The following is an 18199-nucleotide window of genomic DNA, read 5'->3' on the forward strand; positions in this document are numbered from 1 at the left end:
CTGGTAACGGCTTCCCACTAGAACTCCAGGAGTATCTCTTGGAGTCAGTCACTAGTGAGCAGATGATTATTATCAGAAGGGGTTTGTGGAGATTTTAGAAATTTTCACAGATTGAAATCATGAGTCAGTTGAAGCTAGACCACAATGGAAAACCTGAAAGCACTGGAAGGCCGGTTCGTCCTAGTATGGAGCTCCTCAGCAGTGCGCATCCACGATCCCGCGCCCCATGGGGTTCGAACCCAGGACCTACTGGCTTCGCGCGCGAGCATTTAACCATTAGACCACTGAGCCGGCATCCAATGTCTAACTTCAACCAATCCAAGAAGTTACGCCACCATACACCACTGTCTTCAGTGAGTTCCTATCTCACAACAGACCTGGGGGCGGGATCGTGGATGCGCAATGCTGGGGAGTCCCATACTAGGACGAAACGGCCGTCCAGTGCTTCCAGGTTTTCCATGGTGGTCTAGATTCAATTGACTCATGATTTCAACCAGTGAAATAATTGTACTTGTTCAATTGCTTTAAACGGCATCTTAATGTTAAGCAGTCGATAAAGTCGTCTGAAATCTTTAAGCGCGCAAATTAGATCGACATCAATTCACAATTATAAACGTGGCTATACCACCACCGTTCGTCTATATATTGCTTGATCCATCCTGAAGATTGTTATATCCCGAAGAGAATAGTGAATGGTAACTGTTGGAACATATTTCTAGACTAATATTATACATATATTTTCATTGTATAGTTATTAAGTAGCTAAATCATCCATATTCATGATCCTCTTATTATAAGATTTATTTTGACCCATAAACTATTATTATACGGTTCACCGTTCTTCAGTTCTGCCCAGTCTATTAATTACTGTCTCCCACATTCACAACTACTTTTGGCTAAATCTTGTACAAATGTTATTTTCTATTTTATGGTACGATGTGGTCTGTTTGGTTTGTATATAAATCCAGTATGTTTGAAATACATGATTCATATCACTGAGGCTGAGATTTGTGTTCTTGACTTAACAGGCAGGGCTAGTTAGGAAGAAAGACCGATAAAGACTCTAGACTGCTCGTACGGGTTTTGTGAGTAATTAGTCCGGTCGGTAATTCACTGTTCTCTAATTGGCGGTATCATTACGTTTTATATGATAATAGGGCACAAGGCCAAAAGTTATGACACAGATAAATGTTGAAACCGTGTAGTAATACTACACAACTGTCGTGTAAATCATTCAACTCATATCCTTAAATTTTGATTATACCATTATCACGGTACATGTTTAAACCTGATAGAAGCTGAAGATAGTCTACCTTGCTAATTAGTGGTCGGTAGCTGGAAGTTAACAGCTCAGTAATCGATATCTTATTAGCGTTTATTCTTTTTAATCAGTATTCCCAGTCACTGAGATGTATTCGACCGCACTTTATTATACCATGCAAAGCAATAAGTTGCAAACTTTTTATATTCACACCTGAATAGGTTGTGCGCTTGTCGAAGGTAATTGGTCTGATGAAACAAGCAAAAGTGATAACTTGTTGAAATATTCAGATGGTAGAAGGAACAAGTATCCCAGAAATTCAAGCAGTCTTCCAATGAAGCGAATCAAAGAATATCGTGATTAAACTTGAGATTTTTTGCTGATGTTTTGATTGGTCTAGATTGTTGGGTTTTCGCAAATCATTGAAGGTTCTTGGTTGTTGATAGTCGACTTTCCATCTTTCATTGAACTCGTTTGCTAATATTATTTGACTGGTTTTAAGCCTAGGAATTTGATGCTGATAGTCGATAGGGAACCACAGGCTTAGGTTAGGTGATGGGCTACATGGTGTGCGTGCTGTACTGAGGGATATGAATCTCCTAAAGGGATTTAAGGCCGTATCACCCAGTTCCACTAATGTTAGCATTGAGCTATTTGGGTAAGTGGCCATACTATCATATTGTATTTAGAAATTGTTCAACACTAAGGAAAGGATAATATGACTCTGGTTACCGAGACATTATCAATCTATATATATTTTAAGGATTCATCTTAAGTGATTGATTGGGATTCATAATTGGAAAAATGAATTGAAGACCATCTAGATTTTATTCCTAGTTTAGTCTAGGTTATTTAGGCTCTGTCTATAAGCAACCAGCTAACGATCACTTAGTGTAACAGTCTAAAGTTGTCTTGCTATATATGACATCTGGTAATGTCTTCTGAAAGACAAATTTCTTCCATTAATGAACGTTAATGATTTATTGTCAGGACTATTCTTGATGAATGGGATGATAAGTTTATTTGTGGTGTTGACAGCTGATTTTGGCTTTATTTATTAAGGAAGATTATCGATTAATTACCATGATTTATAACCTCTGTAAAAGTACATAGTAATCAGCTTGTGTATGTGGTGGAGATATACAAAATGCAAGACTTAACACGTATACATTTTATAAATGGAATATATATATATATATATAACACAAACGGTAAGCAAATTCACCGACTGACCTGTACTTTTATCAGTGATGATTCTAAAGTCTCCATTCTGTGTTGTAGACAACCTTGTTCCATTCGTAAATCAGTAACAATTTCATAAATGTTTGTCTGGGTCTAATAATAATAATAATAATAAAGCAAAAATAATGTGTTAGGATGCGAGAATCACTGAGGATTTGAACAACCGTGAGCATAAGATTATTTTGAAACCAATCAACAATTTTTCGAATAAGTATACATTAATTACTAAGGTTTTCTTGTAGATAAGTTTTGGTATAAAGTATAATAATTATTTATGATGTCAAAAAGTATTTATCCTTGTATCTATGTTTGTGCAGATTTGTTCAGTTAATATTTGGAATTAGATATGAGATATGACAGAAATTGTCTTCCATCCTAGTAATGATTGGGAATTTTGAAACAACCCATGAATTACTAACCAATACCATGCTCTCTAAGTGAATCTCTTTCATCCAGACTGTGATAAAATTAATAATGTAAGAAATTGACGTTATTTACTTTTCAGTTTGTGGCTAGTTCACAGAATTTAGTCTCAGATGAATGTTACTTCATTCTTGAATTCTACACTAATAGGCATAATTTTGAATCCCTGAATAAATAAACAGTTTAAGTTCATATGTAATGAATCGTGTTATATGAAACATGCAAAGATCGTGCTGTACTCCGTAAGTTGTAGTCCATATATCCTAACAGTTGTTTAACTTGTATGAAATTAAAACTCATGATTCTGGGTGACGGATTATTAATCAATAATACTACCACTGCTACTACTACTACTACCATCACCATGAATACTATTATTAATAATGTTAATTGTGATAATTAGTAATGCTAGTGAATAGTTGATTATAGACTTCAAGTATTGCTGAGAATTTATATTATTACAATAGGTTTTCTATACTTCGTTTTGATTTTCTGTGCTAATAACCGAAATTAACTAATTAAACTACAAATTCTTGATTGATTGCATTTAATAATATTCCGAAATTTCTCACGAATAAACTTTTAAGAATGTAATAAGACCATTTAGTGGAGCTATTTTCCATTCAAAACCCTGAATATAATTGAAGGTTATACCATTTACGAAAGAGCAAAAAGAGTAATCCTCAGAAGAAAATTTTCAAGCTTGTTGAGACTCATTAATGAAAGTATACAATCTTGAGGATATTGATGTCATTTCTGTAGATTTAAACCCATTTTATTGCGTGCCAAAAGTCAAAACTAAACTGTTCATATAATTACTCGTCACTTAGTCTTACAATTTGTCAATTCTTGCATATTACCTATTATTCTTTATTGTTCTCCATTATTCTTTCCCGGGCTTTTGAGAAGAGACTTTGCTGTATTGTGGAGAGTGCTGAAGGCACTTAGCAAGGTGTGTGACGAATCTTTCGAGGTCATTATTAATAAGGTTGTGGATAGACATCTGAAGTCATGCAAACTCCTGACAAGTGTTATCTTATCAGATACTAACCATCCCCTTCACTCTTATCTTTCTCCTTGTATAGCTTCTGGTAGAACGAGGCGTAATTACATTAAAATCCATGCACGCAAGCAAAAGTATAAAAGTTCTATAATACCTTACCTAGCAAATATACTTTGTGACGAACAGGTTGTTAGAGTTAACCTAATCAATAACCTGCATTCTTAACGTGTCTCTAATTTGAAAAGTTGTACAGTTTTTCGGCTGTTTTTTTAAAAACCTTTTTTATTCCTTTTTTTGTTTTTTTTTCACTTTTTTTATTGTGAAAGTAACTTGTTGAAATACCCTGTGCTGAGAATTCTCTATTGTATCAAAATATAATATTGAATAAAGCCATTAATAATAATAGTAGTAGTAATAATAATAAATATTCCCATAAAAATAAAGGTTCCTCGAATTTACGGTTACTTAAACTATAAGGAATTAATAACCTTGTTGACTGTATATTTCAATCTACTTATATAAATCTCGATGATCAAATGGTAATACTATTTATCCATACTTAAATTATAAAGAAAGTCATGTAGGGGTTGTGGAGATTATTATGCTTTTGATCCAGATCATAAATCGATTAATGTTAGACTACCATTGAAAACCAGTGCTTCCAGGTTTTCCATGGTGGTTTAACATTAATCGATTCATGATCTGAATCAATAATTTATATTTAGTTAAAACTTGTCATTTTTTTAAAAATCACTTTATAACCAATTTCATTTGTATAAAAGATGTAAAACAAAACAAACAAAAAAAACAATCCATCAAAATGAATTGCTTTATAACACTGATCAAGTTTCTTCTTTCGATCATCATCATATGCTTTACTCAAGCATGAATTTTATTCATGCAAAAATTTGAATTAATAAATAGGTCATAGATAAAAAATATTTTTTTTGAAGAAAAAACGTATAACAATTAAGTTTTATTCAATGAGTTGGTTGTTAGGTCAATGGTATATTTGAATTCTTTAAAAATTATTATTCTTGAACCCTTAAAAATATTTAGCTATTCTTTATGGATTTTAGCCCAATTTATTATTAAACTGACGTCTTATCAACAGCAACAACAACAACGACGAAACTATTTTGTTCTAAAATATGTGACTGTCTAGTTTTTTTTTATTTATCTATTCAAAAGTATATCTTAGATTTTTTGAACATGTTCCAAAATGTCTTAGAACAAGGGAAAGAAAGACTCTGAATAATGCAATCACCAAGCATCTCCTTGATACAGGACAACCTTTCAATCTTTTAGGGTGATTAGTAAGAAGCCAAACACCAGTCTTCTGAAATTTGCTGAAGCTGTTGCCATCAGGCGTCAAAATCCTGACCTATGTGTTCGGAAGGAGACGGTTGTTATTCTTTCCTTGCCTTGGTGACAAATATTCTCTCGCTGCACCTTAAAAATTATTTTTTAAAAACTCTTGTATTTATTACATCATTGATTTTTATTTTTCAACTATCTTTCAAATTAATAATCTTTCAACTGAACTCTACTCACTATATTCCTATCAATGTTTATTCATTATGTAATCAATTGTTTCTAACCTTTTTGGACTGTTGTCACAATTAATGCTGTAGAATATTCTTTCACATTAGCTATATATTTACAACATTCAGTCTATTAATTTCATTCACACCCATGATATACTTTACGAATATGTCTTCAATATAACTTCCAACCAAACCCATTCATGTAAGTAATTTAAACCCATTATGTAATTATGATTTTAAATATCACAGGTTGTAAGCAGCTGACGAGAACCAACGAAATAATAAAAAAGTGAATTCATGCTATTCCGCTAGAATGTTTGTTCTTGCTCTTTTCAAAATGATAAAGGGAACTATGTGTATGAAATTATTCAAAAGTAGTGTGAAATAGGTGACTTTTAAAGAGTTAGATGAATTGAGCAGTTTGCTAAAATGTTAATCAGTAGAATGAATTTAAATAGTGTATTTGTACTTTAAGTTTTGATTGATCATTATTTTCAACGATGGAAAGTAATCGTTAGCCGTAAGAATAAAACATAGTAGAACAAAAGCAATGTCTCCTTCATAACATTTCTTCGAGTTGTTTAATTAGTCGTATTATATTTAGTTATTACCATACTTTCAGACAAACATTCCAACTAATAGGTATATAAACATTATATTTCAGTAGTTTAGCTAATTGTCAATAATAATAATTCACCTTGAAGATAATTTTCAACGCTTTCAGTAACTACAAAATAAGCTAAAAAAAGAAATTGTTTCAAAGCTATGCTCATAAAAAAATGTACACCAACTACTTCAGAAATGAAATAGGATTTACAAACGTCCAACCATTTGGTCAGAATTCAATGATTTACACTTTTCAATTTTGTTAACTCTTCTGTATAACTTGACCTTTATGCAACCAGCATCCATTTTCATTCAGAATTAAATTAAATTGACGATTGATTTCTAACTGACCAAAGTGAGAGTAATTGGGTTAATAATTTCTAATCCACTGGCTAAATGATATCTTATTCACGTCAACGTTTATGTAGCTAAATGATTAGATTCTTAATGTATGTTGTTTTGATTTTCATTTGTTATAACCTTCTATCAAAACGGTAACATTTTCATATAAGAACTTTCGTCTAAATTTGTTCGAATAGTCTCACATTATTTGTATGTTTTCTTAGAAATCCGCCGATCAGAGGCGGGAAATAGTGAATAAAATTTCTTCTCACACCTCAGATTCACTTACAAATATATACAAACTGTTATCTTAACACATTCTTCATTTCACTTCACATGTCTCATACACACCAAAACAAATACCTACTTTAAACATTCTTAACGTAATTGGATGACCTGTTTAGTATACATTTAACCAGAGAATCATGTACTTATATTGGATAAATTTGATGTTTGATCACATTTCCTTGAAAAGCGTTTGGACCAAATTGGCAGGTGAAGCGTTCGATTTACTTCAAATTCATTCACTAAGATTCTACTAATACATTCCCCCTTCTTAATGTAACATTTTTATTTCAAAAGCCAGTTAGTATTGAAAAATGGTTAAGTATCTAATTAATCAGCTTTATATATATTTAACCCATAGTTTGATTATTTCTGTCACATATAGTACAATAAAAGTTTAGTGTCCAGTTAAAGAAATTTACGTTTGAGGATTCTTAAACTTGTAGGTTTTTTAGGTAATATCAGTCAACAACGAACGCAGTTTTTAACTGAAAATCTACAGAGTTATTGCATTTTACATTTGTCATATCAATAGTATTAGTCCTAATGGTAGAGAATGTAATGATTAATATTAAAGAATTAAATTACTCATATTTTTGGGATGAGAAATAATAATTGGTCGATTATGTTGATGGGGATTGGGAAGTGAGGAGCTAATAAATTATGACTTGAAGGATTGATTGATAATAGAATTTCGGCTACATCAGTAAATTAGACAAATATAAAAATAAGAATTTTCTTATGTATTAATACGTGACAGAAGAAAAGTGGATTCATTTTTGTCATAAATATAAGTGAACGACATATTTTATTCATGAACGTCTCTGAATAAAGTATTTAGACTCTCTTCTTGGACACTTTTATATCGATTAATAATTTCATTGGTTTAACTGTGAGGTGATAAACTTATAACAACTAGGAAATAATTTACAGGTTTATAAATAACACTGTATGATATAACTTTTATGTCTGAAATACAATTTTTAAGCTCTCTAAACATTCAACTTAGGTTATTATAACCTAATAACCTAATATTTTTTTGTTTTTCAACTAATATTTTGTTATAAACAGAACAAACTTATTATCTCTGTTTGTACGTTCCTATCATTGAGTAGCGGTAGTGAATCTCTCAGATCTCAGTCTTGAAGTTAGTTTTATAAATATATTAAAACTGGTTTTGTTAATATCTTAGTTTTGTAAATGTAACGAAATTGATCTATGTATTTCTTAAGTTAGACATTTATTAAAAGACAATTTATTCAAAATATAGTTCACTCTCACAGACGCGGACTTGTATATACAATGTGAACAAATTATAAAATAATTTCCACAGTAGCCTATTCTGATAATAAATTCGCTATGAAAAACTGAAATATAAATAAACTTCCGACCTTCCACTGAGAATCTGTTACTAGTGACGTTTAAATATAGCACGTCTAAGATAGATATCATTGTAGACATTGGATAACTGTCACTTTGTACATAGAATAAATAGAATCTGAATAAATGGTCATTATATTTCAAACCGATGATCAAAGTATATTGTTCTTAATATATGAGTCCGATTATGATTGAGACTTTCAGTGATAATTGTTGAAGGGTATTTGATAAACTAATTACAGATTAAATAATGTCACCTAATTTATTTTTTTGTTTTTAATTCTTTGATTATTATCAGTTCATAATGAAAATGAAGTTCGAATAAAACAGTGAAAGTAATTTCATGGTTTAGAAATAAAATTCAAATAACAATTTTACTACTTTATTTTTATAAAATTTCAGACTTATTTCATAAGGAATGGTTAATCATAAAAATATTCATCACAGAATCATGCTTAACATAAAATTGAAAAGAAAATCTAAATTTTATGTATGAAAATTATATTTGAAATAATCTCAGAGATTGAAATTTAAATAATTCCAGTGTTTCGTCCAACTAACTTATCTAGACTTCTTCAGGGTAATAATCAAAATCATCAGAGAAATATATATAGAGTTTTAACAATCAAATTAAATCAAATTTATACTATGTTAATCCAATCATATTTGGGTGTCGATTTTAGTAAATAGGATAACATGAGTCAGTTACATGGGAATCATGTGGAAATCTTTTGAATACCATAAACGAGCGACTACTTAGCAAATATTCGCTAACAAGTAATTGAACCCTTTCTTCATTCAACCTGTTTATTTCAGATACATCGTTATTTTAACTGAAATTAATGTGAGTTATTTTTAGCAATACAATTATGTATTTGATGATTCTCATTTTACATATAATTCAATGATTGAGAAACAATTTTTCAACCTTCAACTTGGATTGGTTGATGTTAGACACTAACACCATTGGATGCCGGCTCAGTGGTCTAGTTGGTTAAGCTCCTGGCGCGAGACCGATAGGTCCTGGGTTCGAATCTCGCGGGGAGCGGGATCGTGGATGCGCACTGCTGAAGAGTCCCATACTAGGATGAAACGGCCGTCCAGTGCTTCCAGGTTTCCAACGGTGGTCTAACATCAATTGATTCATGATCTCAATCAAAAACTTGTGATTTTATTGTATTTTATTGATTGATTCCTCCATATAAGACATATTAACACTGAGTATCATTCAATAATAACTGAATCGTACACATACATACACACAGAGAGACAATTCGTTTCAGTCATTTATTTTAACTAAGGTTTATTGAGGCCGTGGCTATACGAAAATTGAAACCCCCTTTATGTGTTCAAAAACAATTTGTCCTTACACTTAACCTACCCTGGTAATACTGATTTATTATCCAGAGCGGTAACTACATTTGTTTTTGTGTACTTTAATATATTTTTCCTTTGTTATGACCTACTCTTAACCTGTTTAGTTGACCTTTTAATTTTCATATATAAACGTTCTTAACAAGTACATGTGTGATCAGATTGTTCGAAATGTATTGCGCAAATATATCACATAATTCTGATAAACTTCGTCTTCTCATTGCATTGTCGAAATTTATCAAAGGGACTAATTGTTTTAAATTTATTTTAACGTCGTGAACTTTTCACATGATTCCCATGTAACTGACTCATGTTATCAGATTTACTAAAATCGACACCCAAATATGATTGGATTAACATAGTATAAATTTGATTTAATTTGATTGTTAAAACTCTATATATATTTCTCTGATGATTTTGATTATTACCCTGAAGAAGTCTAGATAAGTTAGTTGGACGAAACACTGGAATTATTTAAATTTCAATCTCTGAGATTATTTCAAATATAATTTTCACATAAAGTGTCTTCTCTATACTCGGCGCCCAATTTCTGTCAAACTATTCGTTCTAATCTTGACGAATATTCGTATAAAATCTAAATAATCTTGAACTGCTCAGTTTACATACCTCTATATGTGTATCTGAAAACAACAAAACTAATGCTAATAAATAACTTATTGTATATTATCAAGAAATATGTAAATTTATCAGTATAAAAGTTTATAGGAGAAAAGAAGGTGAAAAGTTCCATTCCTTCCAATTCAGTGCATAATTTGTTTTAAATCACACTGTAATAATAATGTCATAATAAATTGGAACAAGATTGATTTGTAAGTGTTGGAACTTGAAATAAATACTGATCATTGCTACTGATACTCTGTTTAGTATGACTGAAGAGTAATTTCTGTCTGTTATTTATGACAACGGAATGGGACTGATATGATTATGCAAGGAAGAAAGTAGGATTTCAGAAGAAGATTTATTCATAAATAAGAAGTTTCGTCTAAATTTGATCGAATAGTTTCACAGTATTTCGGTACCGAGTTGATATGAAACATCAAAGAGAAAGAATGTATTTGAAAAGTCTCACCGAAAGAATTTGCAGAAGATTTTCTCATTAACCACTTATTAAATGACATCTACAGTAATCATGAAGTAACTTTAGAAATTTTTGATCAGTAAACAGTTCTAAATGCATCAAACGTGTATATATAACTTGAAAAATCAATAAAATTTAATCAACTTGACCGATAAATATAACTCATTTGTGAACTAACTATTTGATTAAATTCAATTGGCATTGTATATTTGAATCTTACCACTGATGTTTAGGACTTCAATTGATCAGTCTCTCATTGGCATATGTATATACTGTGCGTATTACCTTAATTTACAAGCATTATATGCAAAGACTGATAGTGGCTATCAATGAAATCCAGGACGCGCGTTTCATCCCATTTAGGACTCGTCGGCTGGATGTACCTGCATCCCAGAATTGATGTTCACTCTGGAACTTGAACTCAGTACCGTTCGCTCCAAACGTCATCGCATTATCCTCCAAATAGGATGAAAAGCGCGTCCTGGATTACACTGCTAGCTACTATTCATCTTAACTATTTGTTTATTTTGTTTTTCACAAATATAAATCTGCCGAGAACCATTGAAAATCAGATGAATTTCTCTTACTTATTAATCGAATTTTAGTCGTGACGAAAACTTTTTTTTTTTTTAAAAAAACTCCATAAATTTTAATAAACCATTTAATTAAATAAACAAATGAATAAAATTAATTAGTCGATTACTTTGCTTTATTTTCGTCATATTTTTTTTTAATAAATACCGAACAAAGAAAACAGGTTTCGCTATTTTTTTTAAACAAAATAAATTAAATCGTAAAATGGATCATTTCACGTAATTGCCTAAGAACCTGTGGGCACTGGACGGTCGTTTCGTCTTAATATATAGGTCACCTCAGCACTGCATACCCACGACCTCACCTTGGGGGATATGAACCTAGGATCTTCGGTTTCAACTCATGAATTCAACTATTAAATGACTATAATTGTCATAAAAACCCCACTTTCTGATAATAATTGTCTAAGATTTTGATTTGACTTTCTTTTTTCTTCAAAGTAAAAGGTTTGTAAATCTAAAATTTACTAGAACGCTATAGTCTAATATTTTAAAAAACATTTCCAATTTTTTATTCGTCGATTAGACCACATGTCTTTCTTTAGAGAATTGAATATAGTTGATTTTGTTTCCGTTCAATTTGTTTTTATGAACTGACATTAAATAGTGAAATGTGGAAAACCAAGATCTATATAGGGGAGCTTTGCTTTTATTTTGATTCGGGATATACACTAACAATGTCCATATATGTTTGGATATAGGATGGTAACCAAAATTTCAAATTCTCTTAATGTGAAAAATGTTTGAAGATAATCGAATTATGATCTAATGGTCCTTATTTCGAATATTAGACGTTCAAATAGTCACTGGTAAAGTTAGTTGACCAAGGAAAACTCAGTACTTATTAATATTTAGTGTAAATAGATGACCATGCTTGTATATGCCAATCTTTCTTAATTATTTATCGGGTCTGAAATTTTAGCCGAAGTCCATCAGAATTAAAGTCTTCAAATAACAGAAGCAGTAGCCACTCGGATTAAAAAATCGGAGCTATGTGTACAGAGGAAATATGTTCAGCAGTTTATCTCACCTTGGCCAATCTCAGAACCAATTAATCAGTAGTAATCTTAAATATTGAATCACCTAACAAAAATGATTAAACTCACAATATTTCGTAGTGAAACATAATTTTCGGTATGGGGTTGTAAAGATTGTTGAGTCTCATTAAAATCATGAACCCATCTATGTTGGACAACAGTTGAAAACTTGGAAGAAGTGGACACCCATCTCAATCCATTATGGGACTCCTCAGCTGTACGCATCCATTTGAACCCAGGACCCTTGGTTTTACACTAACGCTTAACCTTTAGACCAATAAGCTGTCATCCACATGCAATTTTTTTTGTGGTCTTTATTCATATTGTATTATATTTTTGTTATCACTATTCTTATCGGTTTAGCATTAATATTAATCTTCTGAATACATGACCGATCTACTTCGCACCCACCCCACTCTATTATTGCTTACTAATTTCATATAACTTTATATGTAATATAGTCTTCCACTAAACAGTTAGTCGAATTTGTAAATGCACTATTATTTCTCTCACCCTATCTGACCCATATTTATTCTGATCATGAATCTTATACTTTCATTTAACGTATAATCTGATTTAAGTTAACATCTCAATATCTTAATTTTGTAAGTTTTAAAGGTTATGAATTTTGAATATAACTGTCAGGAGTAATTAATATTAACCGAAGGTGAATATTATGTCCCAAATTATCACTGAATCCCATGAATCTGATTTGCAATGTCATTACTAATTTAAATAACTCTCAAGTTCAACATACTTAGTTTTTATGTTTACTGGTTGAAAACCTTGGATATTACTTTCTTTATAGTTAAAACGTACTGTGAACATACACCGTAGAGCAGTAGCGAATTAATTCGAATTCATAAGCACCAGTAACTCATCCAGGGAAGACTTTAATTTATTGAGCAGCTAATATAACTAGAATATTTCAAAGTGAAATATTGCCCTTATTTTTTTTAATATCCAGTATTTAGTTCATATATGTTTGAATTTCTGAAAACGGATTGATTCCATGAAGTAATCATATACTGCATTCTGTGATTAGTAACTAGGTTCTTATCTTATTATTAGATATTTCAGTTTCAAGGATGGGAACAAGTATTTAATGAGAAATTGAGAATAAGTTATACTAGATATCGAGTAATTACGCATTATTAACCCCTCAGTTGGTATCATTTTATCATAACAATTGTCATTCACTAAATCATTCTTATAGAATTGCTGAGATCAGTTTATTAGTTTGAAGTTAATCTGAATTTTTACATCTATATGACTTGGATCTTTAAAAGGTTTACGGAGAATAATTTAGCTCAGTATTTTAAAACGTCGAACGATACTCTAGTTCAATGAGCAAATGAGTCGAGATGAAGTATATTTCTATCACATTTTTAAAAAAATGATCCTTAGTATCATCAATAATTGCATTTAATGTACACTTGTACTGATTAATATGTTGGATGGAGAGTACAGGTGTGTGACCTATGCTCCTCCATGAGGAGTAACAGGCGTAAGTAAGCACGTAAGTAACATGTAGGTCTATTTATATTTAATGTTACAACCTTTTAATAAGATATATTTAATCTCCCTTTAGAGTCCACTACCTATTTCCTCAAATCATTGATCATTAAGTATAACAGGCTAGTATATTTTGTCATTCAGACTAAATATTGAAGTATTTAATTAACTAAATTGTATGGATATACAAAATGACGTATAATATATGTGTATTTGCTTGATCGACTTGAAAACTGACTAGGGTTTATACATGTAATCAACAAATTAACTATCAGCTAAGTCTTCATTACCTTTTATTTCCCAGTCAACATAAAGAAATAAGCTGTTATTGTAGAACGATGTTTACATTTCATTTTGAAGGCAGATGACAGTGAGTTAATAAAGTTATATGGATATTTTTTGTTTTTGTCTACTCGGAAAATCATGTATTGAATGACGTTTTCGAGATGGTGAAGATTTGTAGCTTAAGTGGATGATTTTGACGAAGTTTTGTTCTCTGTGCTGGATGATTTAGTCGTGAAGCTTTCATCGTTCTTCTGAATGATATCATCAGTACAAAATTCAAAATGACGTTTTCGAAACAATAAGATATCAAACCAGACTAGTGAAAAACTGGAAGTATATTAACAAATAGTGTATAGGTTGAAGGAAATAGTCAGTTCGAAATAAACTGTAAAAATTTAGTAGTGAGCCATTTTTCGAAAGATCATCAAATATTCTTTTTATGGTTGAGAATACATTTATTTATGACTGTCTGATAAACTTAGTTCTATTTACTCATTTACTTGAAGGCTACTGATAATACTTGAATGACCAGACTAAAGTAAATGAAGCGAGTTTAAAAAATGCGGATTAGCAGTAAAACGTTCAGGACCTTAACCACTGATCCTTTCAGTAGATGAAGAAATCTATCGTACATGGAAAAAGCACGTCCGTCAAAGAGTGCATTATATATCTATTTATACTTTAGTTATGTATAAAAACAACAGAATTCAAAGCCCTCATGAAGTTAAGTATGTATGACAATTTCGGTGAATAGAAATCTGGAAAAATGATGTATGGTCTAAGCAGTACATAAATTTTGTCAACTTAGAAGTAATTGAGATAAATATAATCAATATTTAAACAATAAAATATTTCAAATTTTTTTAGTTGTAGGATCTATGGATGAAAATTAGTGAGCATAATTCTTTCGACGTCTGGAAGATTTCTCTTCATTTTCCATTAGTTCAGTAAGATTAGAAAAGTGCTGCATTAACTTAGTATAGTCATTCTTCAATGAACTTGCTTATATGTCTTTCTGAATCAAATAATGTTCAAGTTCTTCAGAGTTATATATCTAGGAAGTTCAGGAATAAGACATACTCTGTGTTTAGAACAACATATATAAGCGAAAAATATTGTTTTTGATTAGATCCTCATCAGGCTTTACTCTAATATACAGTAATATTTATATGCATATACGAAATTATTAAACCAATCAAGGTAGTTTATGAGTCAATGATAACAATGAAAACGATTAAATAATAAGTGGAACGTGAAAAGTACAAATTGATGGTGTAAATTGATGGAGTAAAGCCTGATGAGGATCTAATCGAAAACAATATCGTTCGCTTATATATGTTGTTCTAAATTTACAATATGGGAATATTTCGAATACTCTGTGTTACCAAAAATCGTTACAATATATTATATTTCTATATATATCTCGAATGTTGGTTTTATTAAAATTCCGGGTTATGTATTTCGAACCATAACAATGAAATAATTTTTTTTCTCTTTTCAATTTATTTTTCTGGCTATTTAAACAGTCTAACATCATGTACTTATACACTTTGATATAAAACAACAGATAATTAATCATAAAATTGGTCACTACAACATTTTCTTATGCGGAACTATCATTCAAGTCGATATATTTTCCTTCTTCCCCGTTGTTTGAAGATATAAAGAAGGAATGAAAATGAAATTCATAGAAGTTGGTGAAATGTGTTTAAGAATGAAGATGATTATCAACAAAATACTGTAGAAACATCATACGTATATTTTCATACATTCATAAATGAATATAAAATAAACGAATGTTCCAATTCTGTCTAATTTTTCATGAGAATTCCTTATTATCAGAAGGGGTTTTGTGGAGATTTTAGAAATTTCAACAATTGAAATCATGAGTCAATTGAAGCTAGATCAGCATGGAAAATCTGGAAGCACTGGACAGCCGTGCCGTCCTAGTATGGGACTCCTCGGCAGTGCGCATTCATGACCATGGGTTGGTTGAAGTTAGACACTAACACCGTTGGATGTTGGCTCAGTGATTTAGAGGTTAAGCGTCCGCTCACGAGACTGATAGGTTCGAATCTCATGAGGCAGTATCGTGGATGCGCACTGCTGAGGAGTCCCATATTAGGACGAAACGGCCGTTCAGTGCTTCCAGGTTTTCCATGGTTGTCTAGCCTCAATTGACTCATGATTTCAACTATTGAAAATTCTTGATTGTAATTAATCATATTACATTGAGTAAAGTGTTTATTTTTTTACATTTCGGATTATTTAAGGTTAAGCACAATCTCATAATAAAATATTAATCTTATTTCTGATTATTATAAGCTAGATGAAGTAACGTATAGGTCAATTAAGTCATCCAATAGTCAAGAATTTTAACCTATTTACTTTAAAGTTCATGTTTCCCATTGAGCCGTAAAAAAATTATTTTATTTTGAAAACTTATATAAGAATACTTATTTATTTGTATGTATGCTTTGGTATATAATAATTAGAATGTAGTTAACACTGAATAAAATCATTTTTCCATATGATTGTTTATGAATGAAAGATGACTAAAGGTCATATATATAGAAGACTGAGAATGTAATTAATTTACTAAGTTGTAACTTCTTTAAGAAGCAAATCAAATAAAACCACCGTGCAAACTGTCAATAAATTTTTATCCAGTTACGTATACAAAGAAATATCTATTCAAATCTTTATCGATAAATCGCAAATAGTTAACAAAGGTGAAGGATTTTTTGTCATTCAACGATTTTGTGTATTCCCCATAACCAATTAAAAGTAGACATGATTTTTATCAGAACGGGGTTTTGTGGAGATTATAATACTTTAATAGTTGAATTCATGAGTCAATTTAAGTTAGGAAAAGCTGTTTCGTCCTAGTGTGAGACTCCTCAGCAGTGCGCATCCACGATCGTGGATTGGCTGAAGTTAGACATTAACATCGCTGTATGCTGACTCAATGGTCTAGAGGTTAAGTGTTGGCGCACGAGACTAATAGGTCCTGGGTTCGAATCTCATGAGGCGGGATCATGGATGCGCACTGCTGAGGACGAAACGGCCGTCCAGTGCTTCCAGATTTTCCATGGTGGTCTAGCTTCAATTGACTCATGATTTCAACTATATGCATATAAATATTTAATTTTAAATATTCGAAAGAGTATATCAAGACAAACAATCAATTAACAAGAATATTTACTGACATTATTTCCTCTTTTCTTTTGGAAACATCTATGCTGATAACACTTGACTTTAAGTTTAAATCACTTATAAAATTCAAACAGATGCCTATCCTATAACTATAATATCTTACTGCTAAAATTTTAATTCCCTCATAAGAGTTTAAGTCGCTGATTACAAAACTATCAACGAAACGATCTTCTTGTAACGTAATACTATATTTTATTTCGTCATTCCACGATCCCTCTCCGCGAGATTCGAACACAGGACCTATCAGTCTCGTGCGTGAACACTTAACCTCTAGACCACTGAGCCAACATCCAGCGGTGTTAATGTCTAACTTCAACCAATTCACGAAATTGCGCCACCATCCACCGTTGTCTTTAGTGATGATTTATTAGTTTCTAATAATCTAATATTACGATCGTTTTTCTAAGCTTATAATCTAGAATTATTTGACTTGCTGTAAAATCGACATCGAATGAATATGAATGAGAGTGGATAAGTTTATCACTCATATTAAATTATATTATTAATTCTGATAAACTTCGTCTTCTTAATGCATCCTTGAAATTTATCAAAGGTACTAGTTGTTTTGAAACATAAATCACGACAATTTTGTCAGTCTAACTGAATCAGTTCAAATACAACATTATGCTGAATAATAATAATATGATAAGATTCTTAACATACAATCTGCTTAGATTATTTGAAAAGACTAAGAGTAACAATCTAATCAATGTAACATGAATCTATTTTATTAATTATGATGAACTGATGTAGATCTAATATAGTAAAATGATTTTATAATATTATTCTACTTGAATAGTTGTTATTAGAACTAGATTTAAATTATTTAGATTATTTTCTTGCAATTAAGTAGATGACTTCGACTTGCAAATAAAAGAAGGCGAATAACTGATGAAGGTTGATAATAAATAGATTTGAAGATAAATTCCTCATATTTCTCAGTCAAACTGTAGTGAACGAGAATACAAGTGGGGACAATCGAATGTATTTG

At 31.0% G+C, this 18199-nt stretch overlaps 1 protein-coding gene across 2 annotated transcripts in view; it reads right to left on the reverse strand.

Moving 5' to 3' along the window:
• The window catches only part of KCNN2_1 (Small conductance calcium-activated potassium channel protein 2), a 135207-nt gene that overhangs the window by 6433 nt on the left and 110575 nt on the right, over positions 1-18199 (reverse strand). For both annotated transcript variants that reach the window (XM_051209662.1, XM_051209663.1), the window contains one exon: positions 2495-2596. In XM_051209662.1, the coding sequence (XP_051075122.1) occupies positions 2495-2596 (102 nt within the window). The remainder of the gene's footprint in view (positions 1-2494; positions 2597-18199) is intronic.

The sequence above is a fragment of the Schistosoma haematobium genome, chromosome 1, assembly GCF_000699445.3.
Source record: "Schistosoma haematobium chromosome 1, whole genome shotgun sequence".
In the NCBI taxonomy this organism is placed as follows: domain Eukaryota; kingdom Metazoa; phylum Platyhelminthes; class Trematoda; order Strigeidida; family Schistosomatidae; genus Schistosoma; species Schistosoma haematobium.